The sequence below is a fragment of the Conger conger genome, chromosome 1, assembly GCF_963514075.1.
Source record: "Conger conger chromosome 1, fConCon1.1, whole genome shotgun sequence".
In the NCBI taxonomy this organism is placed as follows: Eukaryota; Metazoa; Chordata; class Actinopteri; order Anguilliformes; family Congridae; genus Conger; species Conger conger.
In genome coordinates this window covers 21,890,763-21,911,015 of record NC_083760.1, presented here as the reverse complement: position 1 = coordinate 21,911,015, position 20,253 = coordinate 21,890,763, and the positions used below count along the sequence as shown (strand labels likewise).

At 42.0% G+C, this 20,253-nt stretch overlaps 2 protein-coding genes across 6 annotated transcripts; both read right to left on the bottom strand.

The window, feature by feature from the left end:
• Positions 1-3,103: 3,103 nt before the first annotated feature.
• Positions 3,104-15,035, bottom strand: rps6kl1 (ribosomal protein S6 kinase-like 1). 5 transcript variants are annotated; one of them, XM_061219821.1, is made up of 12 exons: positions 14,901-15,035; positions 13,424-13,547; positions 12,795-13,122; positions 11,715-11,839; positions 10,855-10,947; positions 10,188-10,235; positions 8,984-9,116; positions 6,899-8,386; positions 6,635-6,724; positions 6,029-6,111; positions 5,408-5,589; positions 3,104-4,463 (listed from the first exon to the last, which is right to left on the bottom strand). In XM_061219821.1, exons 3-12 carry the CDS (start codon positions 12,928-12,930, stop codon positions 4,412-4,414), a joined length of 2,430 nt encoding a protein of 809 aa, XP_061075805.1. In that variant the 5' UTR covers positions 12,931-13,122; positions 13,424-13,547; positions 14,901-15,035; the 3' UTR covers positions 3,104-4,411. The 5 variants fall into 5 exon arrangements, with proteins under 5 accessions (XP_061075805.1, XP_061075831.1, XP_061075822.1 ...); XM_061219847.1 differs by having other exon boundaries at positions 5,494-5,589; XM_061219838.1 differs by having other exon boundaries at positions 11,715-11,836.
• Positions 15,036-16,081: 1,046 nt separating this feature from the next.
• Positions 16,082-18,452, bottom strand: olfm4.2 (olfactomedin 4, tandem duplicate 2). The gene is made up of 5 exons (XM_061231569.1): positions 18,399-18,452; positions 18,125-18,292; positions 17,707-17,919; positions 17,005-17,149; positions 16,082-16,869 (listed from the first exon to the last, which is right to left on the bottom strand). The coding sequence occupies exons 1-5, from the start codon at positions 18,450-18,452 to the stop codon at positions 16,082-16,084; spliced, it is 1,368 nt and encodes a 455-aa protein (XP_061087553.1).
• Positions 18,453-20,253: the final 1,801 nt, after the last annotated feature.

The following is a 20,253-nucleotide window of genomic DNA, read 5'->3' as shown; positions in this document are numbered from 1 at the left end:
TAAGGTTAAGAATGGCGGAATTCACACCGTGTTTATTTGTCATGTAATGTCAATCCTACTGGTCTTAACTTGTTGATAGTGTCCAGGAGTGCATGTTTGTTTGTACGAATATGAAAGTGAAGTGCCCAGCCAAGGTATGAGGCCGGAGGTGAAGAATGTACTGACATTTCGCGTGCCAGCATATTTCATAGAGCCATGTCAGAGGCGTCTTAGGTCTTGAGAGGATGTGGTTTCTTATTAAACCATTTACAAGTGCGGAGGGACAGAAGTGATTAACATCTACATCAAGCATTCCCCACCTTCTCACAACAGGTTTGAATACGTTTTCCACGTTGGTGTCGATATAAAAGTATTCGTATTGCAGTTTAAAGAAGCCTTTAAGAAGGCTTTCGTTCATAGGCTACACGGCCTATGCCTAGGAAGGGGTTGTAAATGATCGGCAGATTACAGTAGCGCTGGGTGCGTGGTCTCGGACAGCCCACGGGCCGTTCATATTCGCAGACAGCGACAGTTCCATGCACCGTATAGTTTTAAAACCAAAGCTTTACAAAACATCGTGCTTGAAGGCGTATCTTCAAACCCAAGGCAGGCGTAGGCTACATCGCTGCTGTGAAGATTCTAAATAATGAAATGAACTCACTCCAACAGTCTTCAAGCTGCATACTGTATACATTCACCTTTCCATAATGCAAGGTTAAGTGTACGCAGCTGCAGTGCGAACCCTTTACTACTTCGTTTACTTTAATAATTGCAGAGCACAATGGCTCCTAATAAGCATCTTTGTTTCACTGACAGCACCTACGCAAACGGCGAAATAATGTTATTCTCGGTGAAACACGGAATTCATTACGCACACAAAAACTCAGAACATTAGATTTCCATGAGAATGGACGAGACTCCAATACGGATAAATAGACGGAACAATACTACAAGGGGATTATTTATTTATTTACCTTTAAAGCCACTCAAGATTCCATTAGCGGGATATGGAGAGTATTTTAATGCACTGTACGTGCTTCAAGGTGCACAGATATCCGTGTTTTTTGTTTTTTGAAAGCATTTTCTTACAAATCTGGCACAAGACGCGAATATCAAATCAGTCATTTACCTTTTAGTCTTTGTAATCAGGCAGATGAAAGGTAAAATAATAGAAATGGACAGTTTTTGAAAGATTGCCATTTGTTTTCGTTTGCCACTTCAGAGAGACCATTTCCCTAAATTATTCCGTCGTTGTGTGCTTCTCTCCATAATACTGATTTCGGTCGGAAATCCAGAGCTTTGGAGGTTAAACCATGTCTCATTTACGTAAACCGCGGGTTGATTTTAAACACGAAAGGGGGTGCCTAATTTTTTTAAACGATAGGGCATGCATTCGGGCAACTTATGTAGCGTGCTCTAGGCTACTGATACAAGCAGGTAAAAATCAAAGCATCGCAGAATGGCTGTGCCAAGTAAACCACGCTGGTAGCACTTGAAGGGTGTATGCATGATGTTTACATAGCACCCGACCTGCACATACATAACCATTCATGAATGTCTGTTCCACTTGTGGCACTTGACATAAAGGATGTTGACATTGAAAGTCACATAATGACCCTTTATGACCGACACCAAGAGGAACAGACATTTATGAATGGTTATGTATGTTTCTTAGGTGTCATGTAGTGTTTCTGTAGTTATATGCATTATGCATACCCCTTCAAATAAATTGTTGCATTTACAGTTGAAGTATATACACTTATGTCAAAGTCATTAAAACTCATTTTTAATCACAGATTTCATATTTGCAAACTACAGTGTTGGCAAGTCGGTTAGTCGGCTTTGTCATTTTTCCAACAATTGTTTGCAGACAGATTATTTCACTTTTTATGTCACAATTCCAGCGTGTCAGAATTTTTGAAGTTTACTGTGTCTTTAAACAGCTTGGAAAATTCCAGAAAATGATGTGGCTTTAGATAGTCAGCTGATAGTCAATTGGAGGTGTACCTGTGGCGGCGTAACTTGAAACTCAGTGCCTCTTTGCTTGACATCATGGAAAAATCTAAAGAAATCAGCCAAGACCTCAGAAAAACAATTGTGGACCTCCAAAATCTGGTTCATTGTTGGGAGCAATTTGCAAATACCTGAAGGTACCACATTCGTATGTACAAACAATAGTACAAAAGTATAAACCTCATGGGACCACCCAGCCCTCATACCGCTCAGGAAGGAGTCGCGTTCTGTCTCCTAGAGCTGAACGTGCTTTGTGTGAAAAGTTCAAATCAATCCCAGAACAACAGCAAAGGACCTCGTGAAGTTGAAGCCGTTCTATGCAGCAGCCAAGAATAGGATGAGTGAGTGGTTCACTGTATTGTCCCCCAGGGAAGGTGGCTTTACAGTAATACATCAATACAGCTGCGTTTGTTTAATAGTGCAAGAGTGACCCATTGATCAGTTGGGTGCCCATCAATGTGAGATGTTACACAAACTTGTGAGTATCTGCCCACCCATTGTGCTGAGACTGAGAAGTGGAAACCAATGCATCAGCCCTGTATGACTTAATCAAGAAACTAGTGGGTGCCGAATGCACGTCACGGTTCCTGTATGATTTCAACGATTAGCACCCGTCCAAAATGAGCAGTTCCCCATTTCGGGCAGTGTGAATGGCCTGACGAGCAAGGAGACTGGATAGAGCAGCAGAAGTATTATTTTCAATGACGTGAACATCTATGTATGAGCTCTTATTAGGAAAAGTGAGGAGAGATGCACTCTAATAACCCCAGAATCATTGGCTTTATCAGGTACACTATATAATCAGCAGATTGAAGCTGAAGAAAATGCATTCTACTGCAAGTTATTCCATATTTAGAAATTATATTCAATTTAGATTGCCAAACTCCAGTCCCTAAGCTCCTCAATTAGTCTTTCTAAAAAATAAAAATAAACTATTTTAAGTATCTCAGCATACAGAATGGTTATATTTCCCCAGAAGGATATCGATCATTTCCATTTTATCAGCACTGAATCAAGAACTCGGTGTTATAAGAACGTAGACCATCATGTTGACTAGTAATCCAGTTACTTTCTCAGATTGAAGAGGCAACATTGTTTTTTCAAGCTTGCATGTTTTTTAAAATGTTTATTTTTTTTAAACAATGTCATAAATTGTCACAAAGTCCAGTTGTCCATGTGCATCTTGTCAGGGAGTTTTAAAGGAGAGAAAATATACCTCTTGTAGACAGGAAATGCTTCTAAAACTGTTCCTTACAGCATGCAGAGAAAAAGTAGGAGGCATCAACACGTTCAAATCGCCTTTCTTATGCTAAATCCATATATCTTCACGGCCTGTATGCAAGTAACAAGGTCCTGCATATACAGTAATGTACTGGTGTGATAGACATTACAGTTCTTATGAAAAATGGTTACAAAAATCAGTACATGGATGTATTGCGCAGATGAATCTGTAATGGTGTTACAGTTCAGTTCATGGTAAAATAGACCTGGCATGATAAAATGCTGAAAACATCTCAGAGCATATTTGTGGTGAGCTCTGGGGAACACAAGTAAAATTCACTCGCACAGTGCTAGGAAGGTCTTTTCAGGTCAGACTCACTCAAATTTGGTCTTGGTGACGGAGGTGTGACAGGGAGGACGACCACAGGGTAGAAGAGTGATAAGCTGCAAACTGAATCAGAGGAAGTACAACCTGTGGCACTAGGAAGGAGGAGAGCCAAATATAAACCAGATGGTTTTCGTTCTCGCGTGCTTTCTTCTCCCCCAGAAACCTCAAGTCATCGTTTCCACCTGGGCTGAAGTGGTCTTCTCGAATTCTTCCTTATTTGGTCATTGTCACACGTATTGATGTGTGTCAGTGCCATTGGGTTTGTAGATATATCGAAGTGGGAGTTACAGTGCAATGCCAATGTTCTAAATGTCTATTTCTCAATAATAAATTATAAATACTTAAATGCAAATGTATAGGTTTAGTCCCACATTTTTTCCAATTCTAAGGTGCAAATCTATCCCAAAATGTAATTCTGCCTTCTTTTATAATCTTTGTATAGGCATTGGCTGCCAGTTTGACAGAACCTAAATCTAACACTTTTCATTGTGTTAAATTGGGGCCTTCACCTTGAAATTCCTGATCTGAAAACAGATCAACTTCCATAGCTTTGTCTCTGTCCCAAATAAGCCTTTTCAGTCCCCTGTCACTCAGTTGAGGATGGGTAATGCTGAGAACCACAGGTAGCAGGATGCACTGCACTGAGGGGACTGGTTCTTTGGCCACTCGAGGATGGTTGGATGTTGTTGCTGCAGGACCTACAGTGGCTCCACTCTTCTGACATTCGGCCATTTTGTTTGAGGCTGCCTGGCTAGTTGTTGAGCGCATTCCAAGGGATAGGACTAAAGAAGGGGTGACACTTGATGTCGCTCACGCCGCCTCCCCCGGAACCCAAGCGATAGCCGGCATCGAACTGCAGAAGCTGTGGGACAGGCAGGAGGTGAGTCAGACTTCAACTGTGTTGTTTGAGCGACCACAGAAATGAAAGGCAGGGTGAGTGAGCATACTGTAGTTTTTCTGAGGAATACTTGACTGAAATCATAGTGGGAGGCTTGTCCTATTGCTGCAATGCTCTCTTAGTTCAGGGGCTGCACGTTTATGTGTGCAGCCAGACAGTACTTCTTGTCACTTAAGCTAAGCATTTCCTCATCAGGTTACTGGACCACTAATGCAGCTGGTGTAGGCAGACAGGTACAGGTATTAAACATTTTCCAACACTGAAGCCAATTTTCCCTTTGCCCAGTGGAAATCCTGTCTATAGTCACCAGATACCCCTACTTTAAAAAAAGTTTGATTCAACACTATACAAAATCAAAGAGGTTTTATCTTCCAGATACATCTGCAGTAAGAAGCAACATGTCATTTTTTTTCATTTTTGGGTTGAAATTCCCATTTGATTTAAGTTCTTAAAATACTATTGGCATTCATGCTCAGAGGACTATTTGATTTCCTTGAATATAAATCATAAAGCATTCGGATACTTGATACTGGCATACCTAACATACAATTGGAATGGATTTTATAAATCAGTTTAAACTGAACAATCAGTGTATCAGAATACTTAAGTGTATCTACTAGTTTGACATTAATTTATGATAGTGATGTGACATTACTGACTGCATTACAACCTTCCTGTGCTCGACAAAATATGTTTAAATAATTACAAAAAGATTCATTTAAGTGCAATCCTCTATGCTGCCATTTTTGAAGTTGAAGTACACATAGAAAATGTTATCATATTAGATCCAGCAAGCTAAAAGGTAATCATCTTCTCCCTCTTTAGACTTAACCCACTTGATAAACACTTGAAACAATTAAACGGATCATGACAAATTATAAGCTGTATTTCAATCTCAAGAGCCTTACTGGAGTGGTTGGTCCCGTGTGGGCTTCCACGTGAAAAGGGCAGACTCGCTAACTGCATTCAGACCAGCAGAGGGCGCCACACTCACCTCAGTGAGCAGGGAGGCTGAAGCAGCGCTCAGGTCGTCTGGAATGAGGAGCTGGGTGTGAGGGAGGACTCCTGCAGGATGGCACTGCCTGAGGGGCTAGAGCAGAAGGGAAAGTAAGGATATATTAGATTATTATTCCCATCTATGTCACTCCCCTTTATAACAACATGGGTCAATGTGTTTCCTTTTTGAATAGGGTTTCTTACTTCCACCAGGTTTCTACAAACTCAACTTCTTTTTACTGAATTTGTGGTGAGTTATTTCAAAGCACTGTATGGCAAATACAATATACCTGACATGTGGCTCTGGGTTCTCCTAAGGTGCATTTGAAATGTCTTGTGCGTGGGCTTCAGGTAAGTAAACCGCATGTGATCATTATGCATTGAACTTCCCTGTTCCCTGCCACAATGTTTTTTTAACTAAATAAAACCAACAAACCTACAAACATACAGTGATTAGATTTCTGAAAGTAAAAACATGCATAAGTGTGTGCATATAAGTGAAGTCAAAACAATACAGAGGGATGCTTGTTTACCATTCCAGTCAGGAGTTCAAATAGCAGGGCTCCCAGACTCCACCAATCACAAGCTTCTGTGAGTTCTGACACACCTCCTACTTCTGCTCATAGACAAAATAAACTGGGTCATATATCTGTTATCTAACTTATGTAGATATGTAGATTATGTAATGTAAGGATATTTCCTTATTAGATGACATCATATTTAGAGTTGGTCTTTGCTATTACATTCCAAAAAATATTTAGTGAATGACAATGGTAAAATTATTCTTTGTATATGCACTAGTCTGAAATTAAACTCATTTTACATTTATATGTATCTTATTATATTTTCACTCAATCTGTACAAATAAATGACAAGGCTTCCTTGATTCACTGGTTGAAAGTGAAAGGATTTTAGGTGTGAGAACAACTTATATTATGATTAATATCTGATGGTGCCACATCACACATATGGGATAGAACTGGTTCTGGAATATATATTGTAATATCTATTATCTATTTAATATTGCTGTTATGTGATAATATTAGAACTCTCTAACATCAAATTGATGATACATTCAGCCACCAGAGGGAGCTCTTTTTGTAGGAATAAGTTGAATAATGTGCAAATGGTTGCTTCACCTGGGGCACAGTACATTTGCTCCATGGCTTTGGTACTGATCTCAGTCTGCACTTCAGTCCATTGACCAAAATATGTCAGGCAGGCCTTTCCTGTTTAAAACATTGAAACAAATGTTTTGTTCAGACAATAACGATGACTACTATGCAAGAACCTGTCTCAGGATATCTGAATCTTCACTCAAAATAAATCAGCAGACATTGCATCAGAGTGGTGAAATACATAGAAGGAGAGAGTCACAGCATTAGACATCGTGAGGAACTGACCGTTGCTGTCCAGCAGGATGTTCTTGGGGTTGAGGTCCCGACACAGAATGCCCTGCTGGTGCAGGCTCTCCAGGCTCAGCAGGATCTCGGCCCCCCACAGCCGCACCTGTCCTTCGGGGAGCCCCCAGCAGCCCAGCCTGGCCCTCCCTGTGGGCCTCTTGGCCGAAAAGCGAGGCAGAAGGCACCAGCCGTCCACCTCGATGGGCTGATCCACGGCTGGTCCATCGGGGGTCACCATCTCACCCTGGAGGGAAGCAGCCACTGAGGTGGCTGTATACGGAGCCCCCTGAGACTCCCTTTTCTGCCCACTCTGGGAGGCGTCTCTACCCAGGGGGCTCAACACCTCCCACCCCTCCTCCTCAGACCTCCTGTTCCTGGAAGCGGGCACCTTGAGGACCCCTGTGGCGTCTGGAGAAGTGCCTGCCGGGGTCCCCTGCTGGAGCTCCGCAGGGTGGCAAAGAGGGACCGCCCGTGACCGAGAGTTCCCTGAGGGTGTCGCACTCTCTGTCGGACCCGTGCTGGTCGCGAGAGCTGCGACAGACTGTGACCTTTCGGCTGTGGCCACGGCGTCTAAACCGGCCTTCTCTGCGGGTTTCCCTTCGGCCGCCTCCCCTCCCTCTCTGATCTTGTGCATGGTGAGAACCAGGCCTGTTGTGCTGCCCACATGTTCCTTTACACTGCAGTCACTGCATTTTTCTGCATCCGCGCCCATATCCTGAATGTGGTTGCTGAAAGGTAACCGCAGTGATGTAGGAGCGGTGCAGCTCTTCTCCGAATGTAATGTAACGCCTTGGTTCGTATCCTTCTCTGTACCTCTGTCGGCTGCAAAGGACTGAGTCATCTGAGGTACTCTGTTGACTCCCACTATGCCAGAGCTTAAATCGGAGGATAAATCAGTGGTAACACCCCCACAGTCCCGAGGTGGATCAGCGCTATTCCACTTCCACGCAATGTCGAAGTCCAAGCCGGACTCGGCTTTCTTGGCTTCCTGTGCCGGGACAGTCCTCGCGCACTGTGGAGTCTCACGGGCGTCTCTCGTGTAGCAGCATTGAGGAGGAAGAGGTGGGTTTTCCTGAGATTCAGAAAGAGGGTTAGTGTTGAGTGATGGGTTGTCTGAGCCCAGCTCTCCGGGCTGCTGGGTTGGCTCTGAGTCCAGATGTCGGGGTCCGGCCCTGGCACTGTACAGGCAGCCCGTCTCCTCGCAGTACGAGTGGGTCCGGCAGCTCTCCAGGCGACGGCGGGCCTCGTCCCAGGACGCCGGGGAGTCGGTGTCCGGGCTCTCCACTCGGTCCTGCCACCTCTCCCCCTCCTCCGACAGCGGTGCCGAGGCCCTACCACCTGTGTGGCCCTGCTGGTAGTCCAGGCTGATGGTGGGGGCGGTGTAGCTGGTCTTCAGTCGAATCTTACTCTGGTTGGGGCTGCAGCATTCGGGGTGCTCTTTCACCTTGTCGCTTCTAGACTTGTGTAGTTTCGAGAAGAGCCGACCTCCTGAAAAGAACACACAAAGATTTGTTAGCAGCTAACAGGCTTTAAAATAGTCAAGGTAAATGGTCGGCATATATATAGCACCTTTATGCAAAGCGCTGTACAATTGATGCTTCTCATTCATCCATTCATACACACACTCACACACACCAACGGCGATTGGCTGCCATGTTCCAGCTCGGCAGGAACATTTGGGAGTCAGATTTCTTGCTCATGAACACTTCGACACACCCAGGGTGGGATCAAACCGGCTACCCTCTGACTGCCAGATGACTGCTCTTACTGCCGGAGCTGATGTCACCCCATGCTTGAAAGGCTTTATATATGTATATACAGCATGTGCTGTCATTTCAGGCTGCTAGACAATTAATTACCAGACACACAGCTAAAGACTCAAAATGGTCACAATATGTGTTGCACCATTATGCAATTTAAAATACCAAATAGTTGCAAGATAAGATTAGATAAGATTATTCGGTTAGATCTTTCATAATTTGTGATGCAAGGAATTTTGGGTGCAAAAGTAACATTTCCATAGGAGCACGTGTTTGTGTTTCGTTACTCAAAATGGCCGCCAAGCACAATCACACTGTGCCTCACCTTCAATGTGCTCCAGATGCAGGTACACAGCATCTTCACTCACGTAGTACCTCAGGAGCTTCACCATGAAGGGCACGCCCTGGGGAATGATGGTGGGCTGGTCCCGGCTCTCCCAGCTCGACTTGGGCAAGCTCTGTTGAGCACAGCACCGCAACACTGACTTACAGTAAATGAGAGATTTTGGTTTTTGATTTTTAAAACACGTTTTCACTTTGACTTTATGAGTTATGGGGTGTTGATTCAATTAAAAAAGTAACATATTACTGTAAGTAATTGACTACTTTTTACATAAAAACTTGATCAAGGCTGTCTGAGATCAGAAGCAAGGAGCCAACCAAAGTCTGAAGAGGAACTGTGACACGTTCTAGAACATGCTTGGAACAACCTCCCTGCTGATTGTCTTATTGAACTGTAGGACAGCGTTGGCTATCTCAGAGAAGTGATGCAGTTTAAACACCGAAGGGTGGTCACAAAACATATTGATTTGATTTGAGTTTTTAACTATTCTGTCAAATTACTAAAATGTAATGTAAAATGTATAGTACATTTATTTAGGACCTTTCATTGAATTATTTTTGAAAGAATCTTATCTGTACAGAATGTTATACAGGTGCCTAAGACTTTTGCACAGTACTGTATGTACCAGAAAACCTTCCCCAAAGGCACCTACGTGAATCGAGTACTGTAACTCATAATATCTTTCTATATACTACATAATATCTATATTTTCGGATATGTGACCAACAGCCAAGTAGATTTATTTCATTTTGACTACCATGCTCACAACCCCCCCCCCCCCCCACTTTCCTGTGGAAACAATAGCAGACCATAATTTATCTTCCCACTATAGTTTTTTGTATCATGTCAGGAATAAGGCTTTGTCTACTACCCGCTCACATGTGCTATAATGCATCTCTGGTTACCAGACAAAAAGTGCATCTACCAAGAGGAGGTCAGAAGTGATGCTTTTAGCCAGATCAATCGCAAAGGATTCCTGGAGACTGAGTGAAACCTAAGTGCTTTTCCATCGACAAGATCCCCTCTCAGTTTTTGGAAAGGCTCCAAGGCTGCAGCAATAACAGCTTCATTGTGCATTGTATTGGAGGGCTGTAGTGCCTCATTGTCTGTTCCTATCCACATTTTACAGGAGCAAGCTCACTCTCAGATGCCAGGGGAGGTAAATAGCTGTAGGGCAAATACTTACTTTGACAACAAATGTCTCCTTGCTAATCAGGTTTTGGACTGTGAGGACCTACAGCAATTCAAGGCAGAAAACAAGTGTATAATAAACAATAATGGTGCAATCCCAGCAATAGCAATTCATGACTACTTCCCCAAAGTCAATTACTTACTGTCTCAGCATACGAACATGGTTACCCTTTTACTATGACACATTCTATTCGATTCTACATAACTAACAAATTTCACATGAAATCAGGTGATCAGTACAATACACTCAAAGAACAGAAGGCACAGTATGGGTTTTGATTGCAGTGAGAAATGCGCATAAAAAGAGGATCTGTGACATTTTTGTGTTTATCAAAAAGCAAACTGAAATAATAAAGTGGAGAGTGAGGGAAAAGAGGTCATATGTCTGTTTTTGGGAAGTGAAAGACAAAAGTGAGTTTCGGTACTGATTCTAGTTATTAAGGTAAGCATAATCTGAGTATTGTTCAGTGTTAAATTAAGTCCAGGAAGGACTGCAAACAACTTGAGATACACACTAAAAGCACAAGGGAGGACCTACTGAGCACCATAACATACAATTACAATGACAAAAGAGTAGCTTTAAAAACTTCCCTAGTGATCAAAAGTGTTCATACGATACACTGCCACACTAATAAAACACATGACAGCATCCACTACTTTACCTTGTCAAGGACCCCAATGACTTTGCACATCTTCAGATCCTCCACGGGTGAGCTGAGGTTTCTAATTGGCCGAAATCTCAGGCTGCTGTAACCCTGGTGATCAAGGTGTGTGTGTGTGTGAGAGAGAGAGAGAGAGGGAGAGAGAAAGAGAGAGAGGGGGTGGAGAGAGATACACAGAGTTACCGTATGAAACAACGCGTCTATGCTGTACGCAGTGGCAGAGGAACACTCGTTGTTAAAACATGAAGATGAAATGTAGACAGCATCTGCAGATTACCTAACTTCACAGCACACTAGCCCAGGGTAATCTAGTTGCCTAGAAATAATGAAATTCTTCCCGTTGAAAAGACGTGACTCGCCCTCCTCCAGTGTGCCTGGCAGCAGTGGGGGCTGGGATGGCCGTGGCTGTGACTGTGACTGTGCTCTAGAGAGCTATGGGCGGCGCAGACTACTTTGAGTGGAGGAGGCATGACACAGGCTTTACCAGAAGGAGGTTGTGCAAGAACAGTCTTAATGATTGGACTGTAATGTTGCCTGACATACCAAATGCTCAGCGTGAATGTACACTACCATGTAGCAATGAGGTTTGAATACCTAACTAACAAACAAGCACTCGGATTGGTGAATATTCAACGCATAGACTCAAGTGGCTCATTACAGGGTGATATACGTACACAGCTCATACACAGACTGAATCACAGACTGATTAATTCATTTTGTCACAGAATGACCCAGATTTCTGTGTTCACAAGTCTGCGAAATGCTCAGCTGCAGTATCTTATTTCCCCTGAATAGTGTCCCGAAACATTTTACCGTTATTATTTGCACATATATTTGTAAAAAGCAGAAAAACAGGATACCCCTGATAAGGAAGTTCCACTTCCTAGGGTGCCCTGTAGGTGAGAGTTGAAAATCTCCTCTGCTCTCTTCAGATACTGAGTGGTCTTCCGCTTCACTGCCTCTCGCCGCTCCTTATTTGGATCTACTGCAAGCAAGAGAGCAAAAAAAATTGTAAAACTATAGTAACCATAGTAACATACCTCTAGGTTCTTTACTATGCATGATTCTCAACATGTAGGGCATTCAGATATGCATGGAGAATTCACAAGTGTGTTTTTACTGTATATGTGGAGGTGTCATAAACATGGAGTCATAATGAAAACAGAATGTGCTGTTGAACAGCAGCCAAAGCCACAGTCAAAAAGAGAGGAGCAGAGTTTACTAAGATATTCCCATCATAGATTAGAGTAGATTTAACTTTTTTTTTTGTCACTGCCCAGAGTATAAGTAATATGCCATTATCACATAGTATTTCTGTTGCAAATTAAACAATTGCTACTTTTTTTAATGAAAGCTGTTTATGCTATGATTTCTTACATGCACTGTTCTTCTGCACCAGCCATGTTTATACTCATTACTAGTAATGGACTTTCCGGACCTTTCCGGATAATATAGAGGATTCCTTTTCCCTAGTGCTGTCAGTACTAGGATAGAACTGTAAAATGCATACTGTCTTTCACATTTCTATGCTAGGGAGGAAGGTATATGAAATTTGAAATTTGTGTTCGTATTTAGAGAAAATGTATTTTTTGAGAAAAATATAAATGACTAAGTCTGCCTATACTTTAAAAGATCCAAACCGATGCCCCTGCTCAGGTTGGGCCACCAGGTTACTGTACCTTTGTTGGCCTAAATCCTAAGTGACCAGTATATTGGGCAGCCTGTAGCATAGTGTTTAAGTTGCATGACTGGGTTGGTGGTTCGATCCCCGGTCTAGCCACAATAAGATCCGCACAGCTGTTGGGCCCTTGAGCAAGGCCCTTAACCCTGCATTGTTCCAGGGGAGGATTGTTTCCTGCTTAGTCTAATCAACTGTATGTCGCTCTGGATAAGAGCGTCTGCCAAATGCCATTAACGTAACGTAATATGATATCGTATACCTTGTACTCCGTTCAGAAGCAGATCCACCCCGTTCTTGTAGTAGTTGAACGCTGCCTCGTAGTCTTCATTCACTTCCCGGTCCAGTGCCATGCGGATCTGCCTGGCTGCGTCTACCAGGTAATCTCTTTTGGCCATGACTGGCCTGGTCCTGCCGGGAAACTGCCCGGATGGGCCCGGAGCCTGACAGGAACCGGTCCGTAGGGGTCTGTGAGCTGCGGTTCCCCCAGGCCGAGCTGCATATCCTGGGCAGACTCATGGCACTGCCAGCCTCTGCAGCTTCACCGGCATGCCCTCTCTCCAAGCTCGCTCCTGTGAGAAATCTTTGTCCTGCAGGCACAAGAAATGAACTATTTACAAATACTAAATACACCTTGTCATTGTAAAAATACGGTACAGAGCCATTATGTATATAGGAATCAATGTCTATTCTATTCTATTTACAACATGAGGAAGGTTACCGACAAAGGAATGCTGTCAAATACAAACCCTTAAAACGTACCGTATCACAATCACAACCGAGATCAGGAAAAAAAAAAGCACATAGACATAAGGCCGCTCTGCCAGCCACAGAAAACCTGAGACTGTTTTCCAAGCTCTTTTGAACAAATGAAAGCCTGCTTTTTTTTACCTCTGTTCCCTGATTCTGCAAGCGAGGCGATTCATCTCTACCGCATGCGCTGTCACTGTCTACGCGCGTTCATCATCAAACCGATGCCGCCGGTCGGCGTGCGTGGTGAGTGACGACAGCAGCCCTGTGAATGGGAGAGAATAGCGCAGAAGGTCAGCGCTGACAGCGCTCAGAGCCGGCGACGGAAGGCTGAGCCAATGAGCGCTAACCTCCCTGCGTTGTTAATGAACGCGAACCCTGCAGTGGGACGAGTGGATGACTCACTCTGCGCTGCAGGGTCCACTATCTCCCCTCACACCCGTAGGTTTGGGGGGGTTTACAGCCACACAGACCAGGCTGCTGCGTCTGAACAGATTGCGGTAGTGAGGGTGATAGAATTCTCTATGGCCTGAGTCATTACAGACTTTACACATGCCTGTGTGCATGGCTAAGATATCATATCCTGAGTCTCATTCAACCCCTTATTGGAGCTGTCACTTTTAAGTTTGATAAAACCAAATACTAGGCTGTAATATAAAAGGGTGGTATGGTGTTATATTATAATATATTGATATATATATATATATGTATATCAATATATTCAATGAAGAATGAAGCCCTTTGAAGAGAAGGCTTTTTGGATTGTCAGTTTTCGAGAACTCCCCTGTTTTCAAATACGAGTAGTGATTGTTCCATTAGCATAAGTACATCCAGGTAATAACATTCTAACCGCATATTTCTGATCTGACAATTATGTAATGTTATCATTCCAGAAGTAAATATGTTTTGGTCATGCATGCACACTAAGCCTAGTTTACTTCCTCTTTTCAAAACTGATCTCTTGTGCACAAATATCTCCAACACATTCACAGAACAACTTTACAGCATTTAAGCCCACAGTGTGTAATTTTCCGGCACAGTCAGAAAATCACAACTGACCGGCAAGAATTCATCTGATTGACATGTGGCATTCCTCTTATTAGTCAGATAATCATACCAGTTAAGCAATCAGTGGAAAGATGGTGAAACAGAAACATTAGCCCAGGAAAGGCTAACAAGCTCTTCGATGTCATAAAATACTCCAATGTAATGCACACCAACAGCAGCATGCTTCCAGGAACTGAGTAAGAAGATCATCGAGCTGCACTGCAGTGTCGAGTCCTTGTATCAGTCAGAGCATCTACTGACTCAATCACATGTACAGTGTGAGCTCAGTATGAGTGGGGAGAAATGCCTGGTAGAAGGTGAAGGCAAAAATACTCCCCAACGCTAATCACACCAGCTTGGAATGTATTAACATTTTGATAATTGCCGTTCAGCATCACACACAGAACAGCATCTCCATTGCAATATCAGCAGGTGCAGCTAAGCAGGCATATTTCCGCCTCTGATATTTGTCCAATCACACTGCATTTCAGCCCGCGGTTGAGCTACCCCCCGCAGAAAGGAAGGCAGAGACGGGTTGTAGAAATGAAATGGAAGCAAGCTGCTGGCGTACCTTATCTGAGATCCGCATGCCCCAGATGCACAGATCCAACATCAGCCTGTGTGGTTGCAGCCCGCTCCAGCACAGATTATCTTAGAAATAGGAAGAGGCTTAGCACTGCTTTTTATTGGACACAGATGATGTCACCTTGGCCCCCCTCTCTCCCATCACCATGAGCCACAACCCTTCCGTTTCCCCCCTCCCATTCAGAAGGCCCCACTGCTTAAAGAGACAGTGCGGGAGTGCTTTCTCTTAAATATCGCACTGATCAAAGCATTTTATAGGGTTGGTTTTGAAAACCCTTTCTGGACATAATTTAAAAAACGAATTACTATGTCCCAAATGTGTCCAATGTTTAAGTAAATTAACTACAATTTATATATTTCAAATATTTTTAGATATTTGGTTGAGAATGCATCAAAATGCATTTCAAAAATGCTGCAAATATTAAAATATTCTATTTACAAAATAAACCTCATTGCTCGTTGTGTATTTAACATTGCTGTTACATATTTTTCACTTTACAATAGAGTATATCACACTGTTTTCCTAACACATTGTCTTTGTTTCAATGTGTCCCATTTTAAAAAAGCCTACATAAGATGTGAGTATGGCATCATGGTGAAAGAATGATTAATAGGAAAGATGATGGTTTGTGAAGATGATGTCAGAGTGGCTAAGAGTGAGAGCTTCCAATAAGCCCATGCTTGTTTCCTCGGTGCCAGCTGGAGTCAGCCCCCTCACTTCAGGACAAAGAGAGTGGCTATGTCTGTTTACATGGTAGCATTTAGGGAGGGTCTGATACCCCCGGGAGGGGACATGACCCTCCCCCCACCTCCCCTGTTTCCTTCAAACCTCAAGGTGCAAGTCCATTTGCAATGGATCTCAGACTGTGGGACAACACACAATAGTACAATAGAAGCATAGTATATTCCAACAGGAATTTAAACATTTAAACATAAATAACATAGCCACTCACAGTAATGCTTGCTTATAGTTTTATTTAGTGTGCTATGAGCAGAAAAACATATACTGTGATTAATTACTACAGAAATAGCATTGATCTTTCATTGACAATCAGTAACCATATGGTTCAACAGTGTAAAGCTTTCTTTTATCAGACAATTACAATTAATTTTTCTTTTCTTTTTTTGTTGTTGCATTTTTGTAAGACAAAAACACAGTATTCAGCCCTACTCTTCCTTATTATATTTCAGTTGGTAGGACACATAATAGCCATTGTTGTACATATATAGCTTCTGATCAGCAGGGTTATAGTCCAGGTACATGTAGTTCTCTTGGAACTTCTCAAAGGGAATGCTGATGTAGCTCTCCTTGCCTGTGTTGGTGTCAAAGGAGTAGAAGATCTCCTCTGTGCGAATGTTCACTGAACGAGTAGCGTACAGAACCCCACACACCATGAAGGCATTGCCCACAGAGGGTCTGAACAAACTGGTCTTCCACACCTGTTCCACCCCAAAGGCGGCTACATCTATTTTGGCAATGAGCATCATGCCTTTGGAGTTCTCTGTGCTGTATGTCACCCACAGTCCATTCTCATCAGCTGCAAAGTCAAAGTCCTGGTTTGGAGAGTATCTATATGAGAATCGGAGGCTGGCCTGAGGAAGCACTCTGGACTCATAGGTCATAGTGGTTAAATTCATTCTGCACATGCTGGCTGTGTTATGGCACTGGTAATAAAAGTAGTTTCCATGCACAATGTCATTATTGCCAGTCCCATAAAAACTACTATACGATTTAAATGCACTTCTTAAAATCAGGCGCTGGTAGTCACTGTAAAGGTTTATGTTGGATATTGTGGGGGTCGTCTGCCCTGAAAACCAATACATTGACTCAAAGCCAGGCAGTGGCTTAGAATCCTTGCCCCAACTCCCATAAATTTCTGCGGTGCTCAAATGAGCATTCAGCTGGCTGATCATTGGTTTGTTGATGCTTAAGATTCCTCCATGTTTGCATGACCCTGAAAAAAAAGTACAGCGGGGTTAATGGTTTAATCTATATCCCACACAACAAATCTCCATAAATGACATGAAACCACCTTAGCCATTCATGTTGCAATGGCTGAGGAGGATATTTGTGCAATGCAATTAATTACCAATCTCTGGACCGATGGCATTCTCTTCCAGCTTTTGACAGTCCTCCAGCTTCTTTTGCAGTTTGGCCAACTCTATGCGGATCACCTCCAGGTTGCTCTTGTCATAGCTCTCCAGCTGATCCACGATGAGGGTCATATTCTGGATCTATATTGTGACATATTCACAGCAGGCTGTCAGACAGGCTGTAAAGAAACTCAGAAATCAATATATTAAACACTTCACACTGCATTGGTAAATATAGAAATTATTCCCGTAAGATTACACTGTTATCATTATATCTTTCAAAAATTTAATTCCGCATATTTATAGTATACTTTAATTAAATGTTTTGGGTGAATTGTCCCTTGAAGGAATATTTCCACCTGCCCAGAGTAAAGTTAGTATCTGTCCATTGCAGGGGACCAGAGATTGACATACCTCCAGAAGCTTTAAAACTCCAGTGGTTACATGAGGTATTGCAGCTTATTACGCCTCTGATGTCAAAAAGTCAATGTCAAAATTTCCCCTTTGAAGTCCATTCAAAATGAAACTTTGTCCTGCCTAATTTATGCTATTTTGGGCAGTTCTTTTAAATATGTAGCGGTATCTGATAATTCTTTTTACCTAAAACAAACAACAGAATAACAAAAATGTTTGAAAATGAAGTGGATCGCAGCTAACTTAAAAAAAAACTAGTTTAAACTTTAACTAACTGTGTTTACCTCCATATACAGGCTTTCAAACAAGGGCGAGGAGGAGTTGAAAGATGCCTTCAGTTGTGAGACAAGTGCTTCAAAAGCTCTAAGTTCAATCCTGAGCAGCTCAAACTCCAGTTTAATGTACTTGTCAGGACCACTCTCCAGAAACTCCATGCGCACGGTCAGGTTTGACAGTTTCTCCAAGGACACCACCAGCTTGCTTTTGTAGCTGACCAGCTGCAGGGGGTATACAATTCAGAGGTATAACAGGACAACTCACAGCCTCAACATTGAGAGGGCTTTTCTTTCAATTGCATATCAAATCAGATGGAAAAATTTTATTTCCTTACAAAAAAAGCTTACAGTATTATGCAGCTGTATTTTTTAAATCTTATATAGAAACCCAAGGAAATCATACATTTGTGTTGGTTTGCAGTCATACCTTGTTAATTTCAATCTCCACATCCAGCCTCAGCTCTTCTGAAGTCTCCTGCATTTGTATTACTCGGTCAGCTGGGAAGGAAATGTCAGGCAGAAAAACTTTGCAGGTGCACTTCCCCGTCTGATCCTGGGACGCAGTCACATTGCCAGAACCCCAGTCTTCCATGGGCTGGGGAGATGTACACACTATACTGATTTGCACAGCTATAGCATCATATTAACACAATGATGAGAAACCCCTGTGTGGTATTATATGTTTACAAAGTGACTCTTACCAGCCAAGCAGACGTGGGCCCAAGGAGTGAGAGCAGCAACAGAGCAGGAACCATTTTGCTTCAGTGTTGTTATACCAACTGTCTTCAACTGACATACTCCATGCACCTTTAAAGGTCTCCTAGCTGACCACACTTATCATATCTTACCACTTCTTAAGATTATTGCCATTTTAAGTGCCTTTGTTTGCTTTAAGATTGTTATCGTCTACTGCATGTTGTTTTTATGACCAGCTTATCTAGGAAATTCTGTGTTACTTTAATGATTGAAATGGCCTGTTACTACTGTTCAGTACAAATACATGTATTTCTGTGTTTATTTATTAAACAAATATTTGAACTGGTGTTGGCATTGTTAACAATTTCCCAATATTTGTAACAAGCATATTGACTGGCTTTCCTCATATCTCTTATTTTATTTCCATGCAAGGAGCATGCAGACAAACTAGGTGGGGCCATTCATTGTCCTCAGACCTGTGATCACCAAACCTTAAATTATCTTATTCCAACTATTGAATTAAGAGAACATCTGTTGCACAGCTGTTGTTTAAACCTTCGATTTTATGTCACACAGTATGTCAAGAACTAGTAACTAGTGTTGTCAGAAAAGGCAATGTTGGCAATCTTACATGTGCATGTATTAGTTTTGGAAGGGTCTGTGATTCACCCCCCTGAAGTAGAGACAGTTCAGTCAGAATAAATGTTGGCTTAATTTGTGATTTTGCATTTGTATATTAGCATATTGTGATCGGTACAAGCCCCACAAAAAGTATGTTACAAACATCATAGGTGTCCACCTTGTCCATTGCTAGAATTGGAATACATCATTTTTAATCCGTCTTGCTGCAAACAACAGACGATTGCCTTATACCTGCTACACACAGAGCAGTTGGGTCAAAAAGCCTACAATTAATATCTAAGTCAACAGAGGCAAACATGACCTCTAAATGGTACAGCATTACACAACACATTTCATCTCATTTTAAAGCAAGATTACTTTTTATTTTTTACAGTTTCGAAATAATAATAAATGGAAAAAGGCCCTGTGCAAATGTTTGCAAAACCTATCATTTAATGTTATGTGACTCCTCCTCAGGTAACTAAACATCGAACAAAAAGTTCGGAAATTTGTGTTTGGTAGATTATTTCTCTGTTGTAACAATGCTTCTTGGCAATACATTTTATAGCGTTGGAAAGCCTGTTTATTTCCCTTTTAAATGGTGCCCCATTTGTAAGGAACATGCATTTGTGGGATGAGCAGCACAGCTGAGTATGTGGGTTACGCTCATGAAAAATTTGTCAAATCTTCTCTGCTAATGCAGGCAAACAGCTTATTCTGCTGCAAAGTAACAAAGAATCATTCTCAAACTTTTGCACAGGGCCCTTCTCCTTTTTTAAAATTTATAAATAATAAAAAAACCACAATCTTGCGATCTTAAATGCTGTAATGTTCAACACTACACCATTTAGAGTTCAGATTTGCTTTCAATCATGTACAGATTCATTATAACAGACATTTAAACCAGGGAGGCCTGGTTATTTCAGATATTTAATGCAGGAGAAATTGAAGATGAAAATCTTCCACTGGTCACTTCCTTACTAATGGGTAAGGCAATTATTATTTTATTGTGATTATTATTATTATTATTATTATTATTATTATTATAGTAGTATAATAATATAACTATTCATTAAAATCTGAATTTATGTGCGAAAGGGTCAATGATTCAATGGAATCAACCAGTCTTACACTTAAAAAACTAAATATATTAGTACCCCTGGTTTAATACTTTGTGCAAACAGGTTAGAGAACATATTTGGAGAGATTTTGACCATTCCTCCAAGCTGAACTTTCAGT

Bases quoted from the DNA above. Each gene is read 5' to 3' on its own strand.
- rps6kl1 (XM_061219821.1), bottom strand. From the start codon at position 12,930: ATGGCCAAAAGAGATTACCTGGTAGACGCAGCCAGGCAGATCCGCATG. The intron at 10,948-11,714 runs GTATCCTGTTTT...CTTGATCACCAG, and splicing joins GTGGAACTTCCTTATCAGGG to GGTTACAGCAGCCTGAGATT. The intron at 6,725-6,898 runs GTCAGTTCCTCA...TGTTTTAAACAG, and splicing joins CATCCTGCTGGACAGCAACG to GAAAGGCCTGCCTGACATAT.
- olfm4.2 (XM_061231569.1), bottom strand. From the start codon at position 18,452: ATGGTTCCTGCTCTGTTGCTGCTCTCACTCCTTGGGCCCACGTCTGCT. The intron at 17,150-17,706 runs GTAAACACAGTT...GTCACAATATAG, and splicing joins TTGAAAGCCTGTATATGGAG to ATCCAGAATATGACCCTCAT. The intron at 16,870-17,004 runs GTAATTAATTGC...CTTTTTTTTCAG, and splicing joins TGCCATCGGTCCAGAGATTG to GGTCATGCAAACATGGAGGA.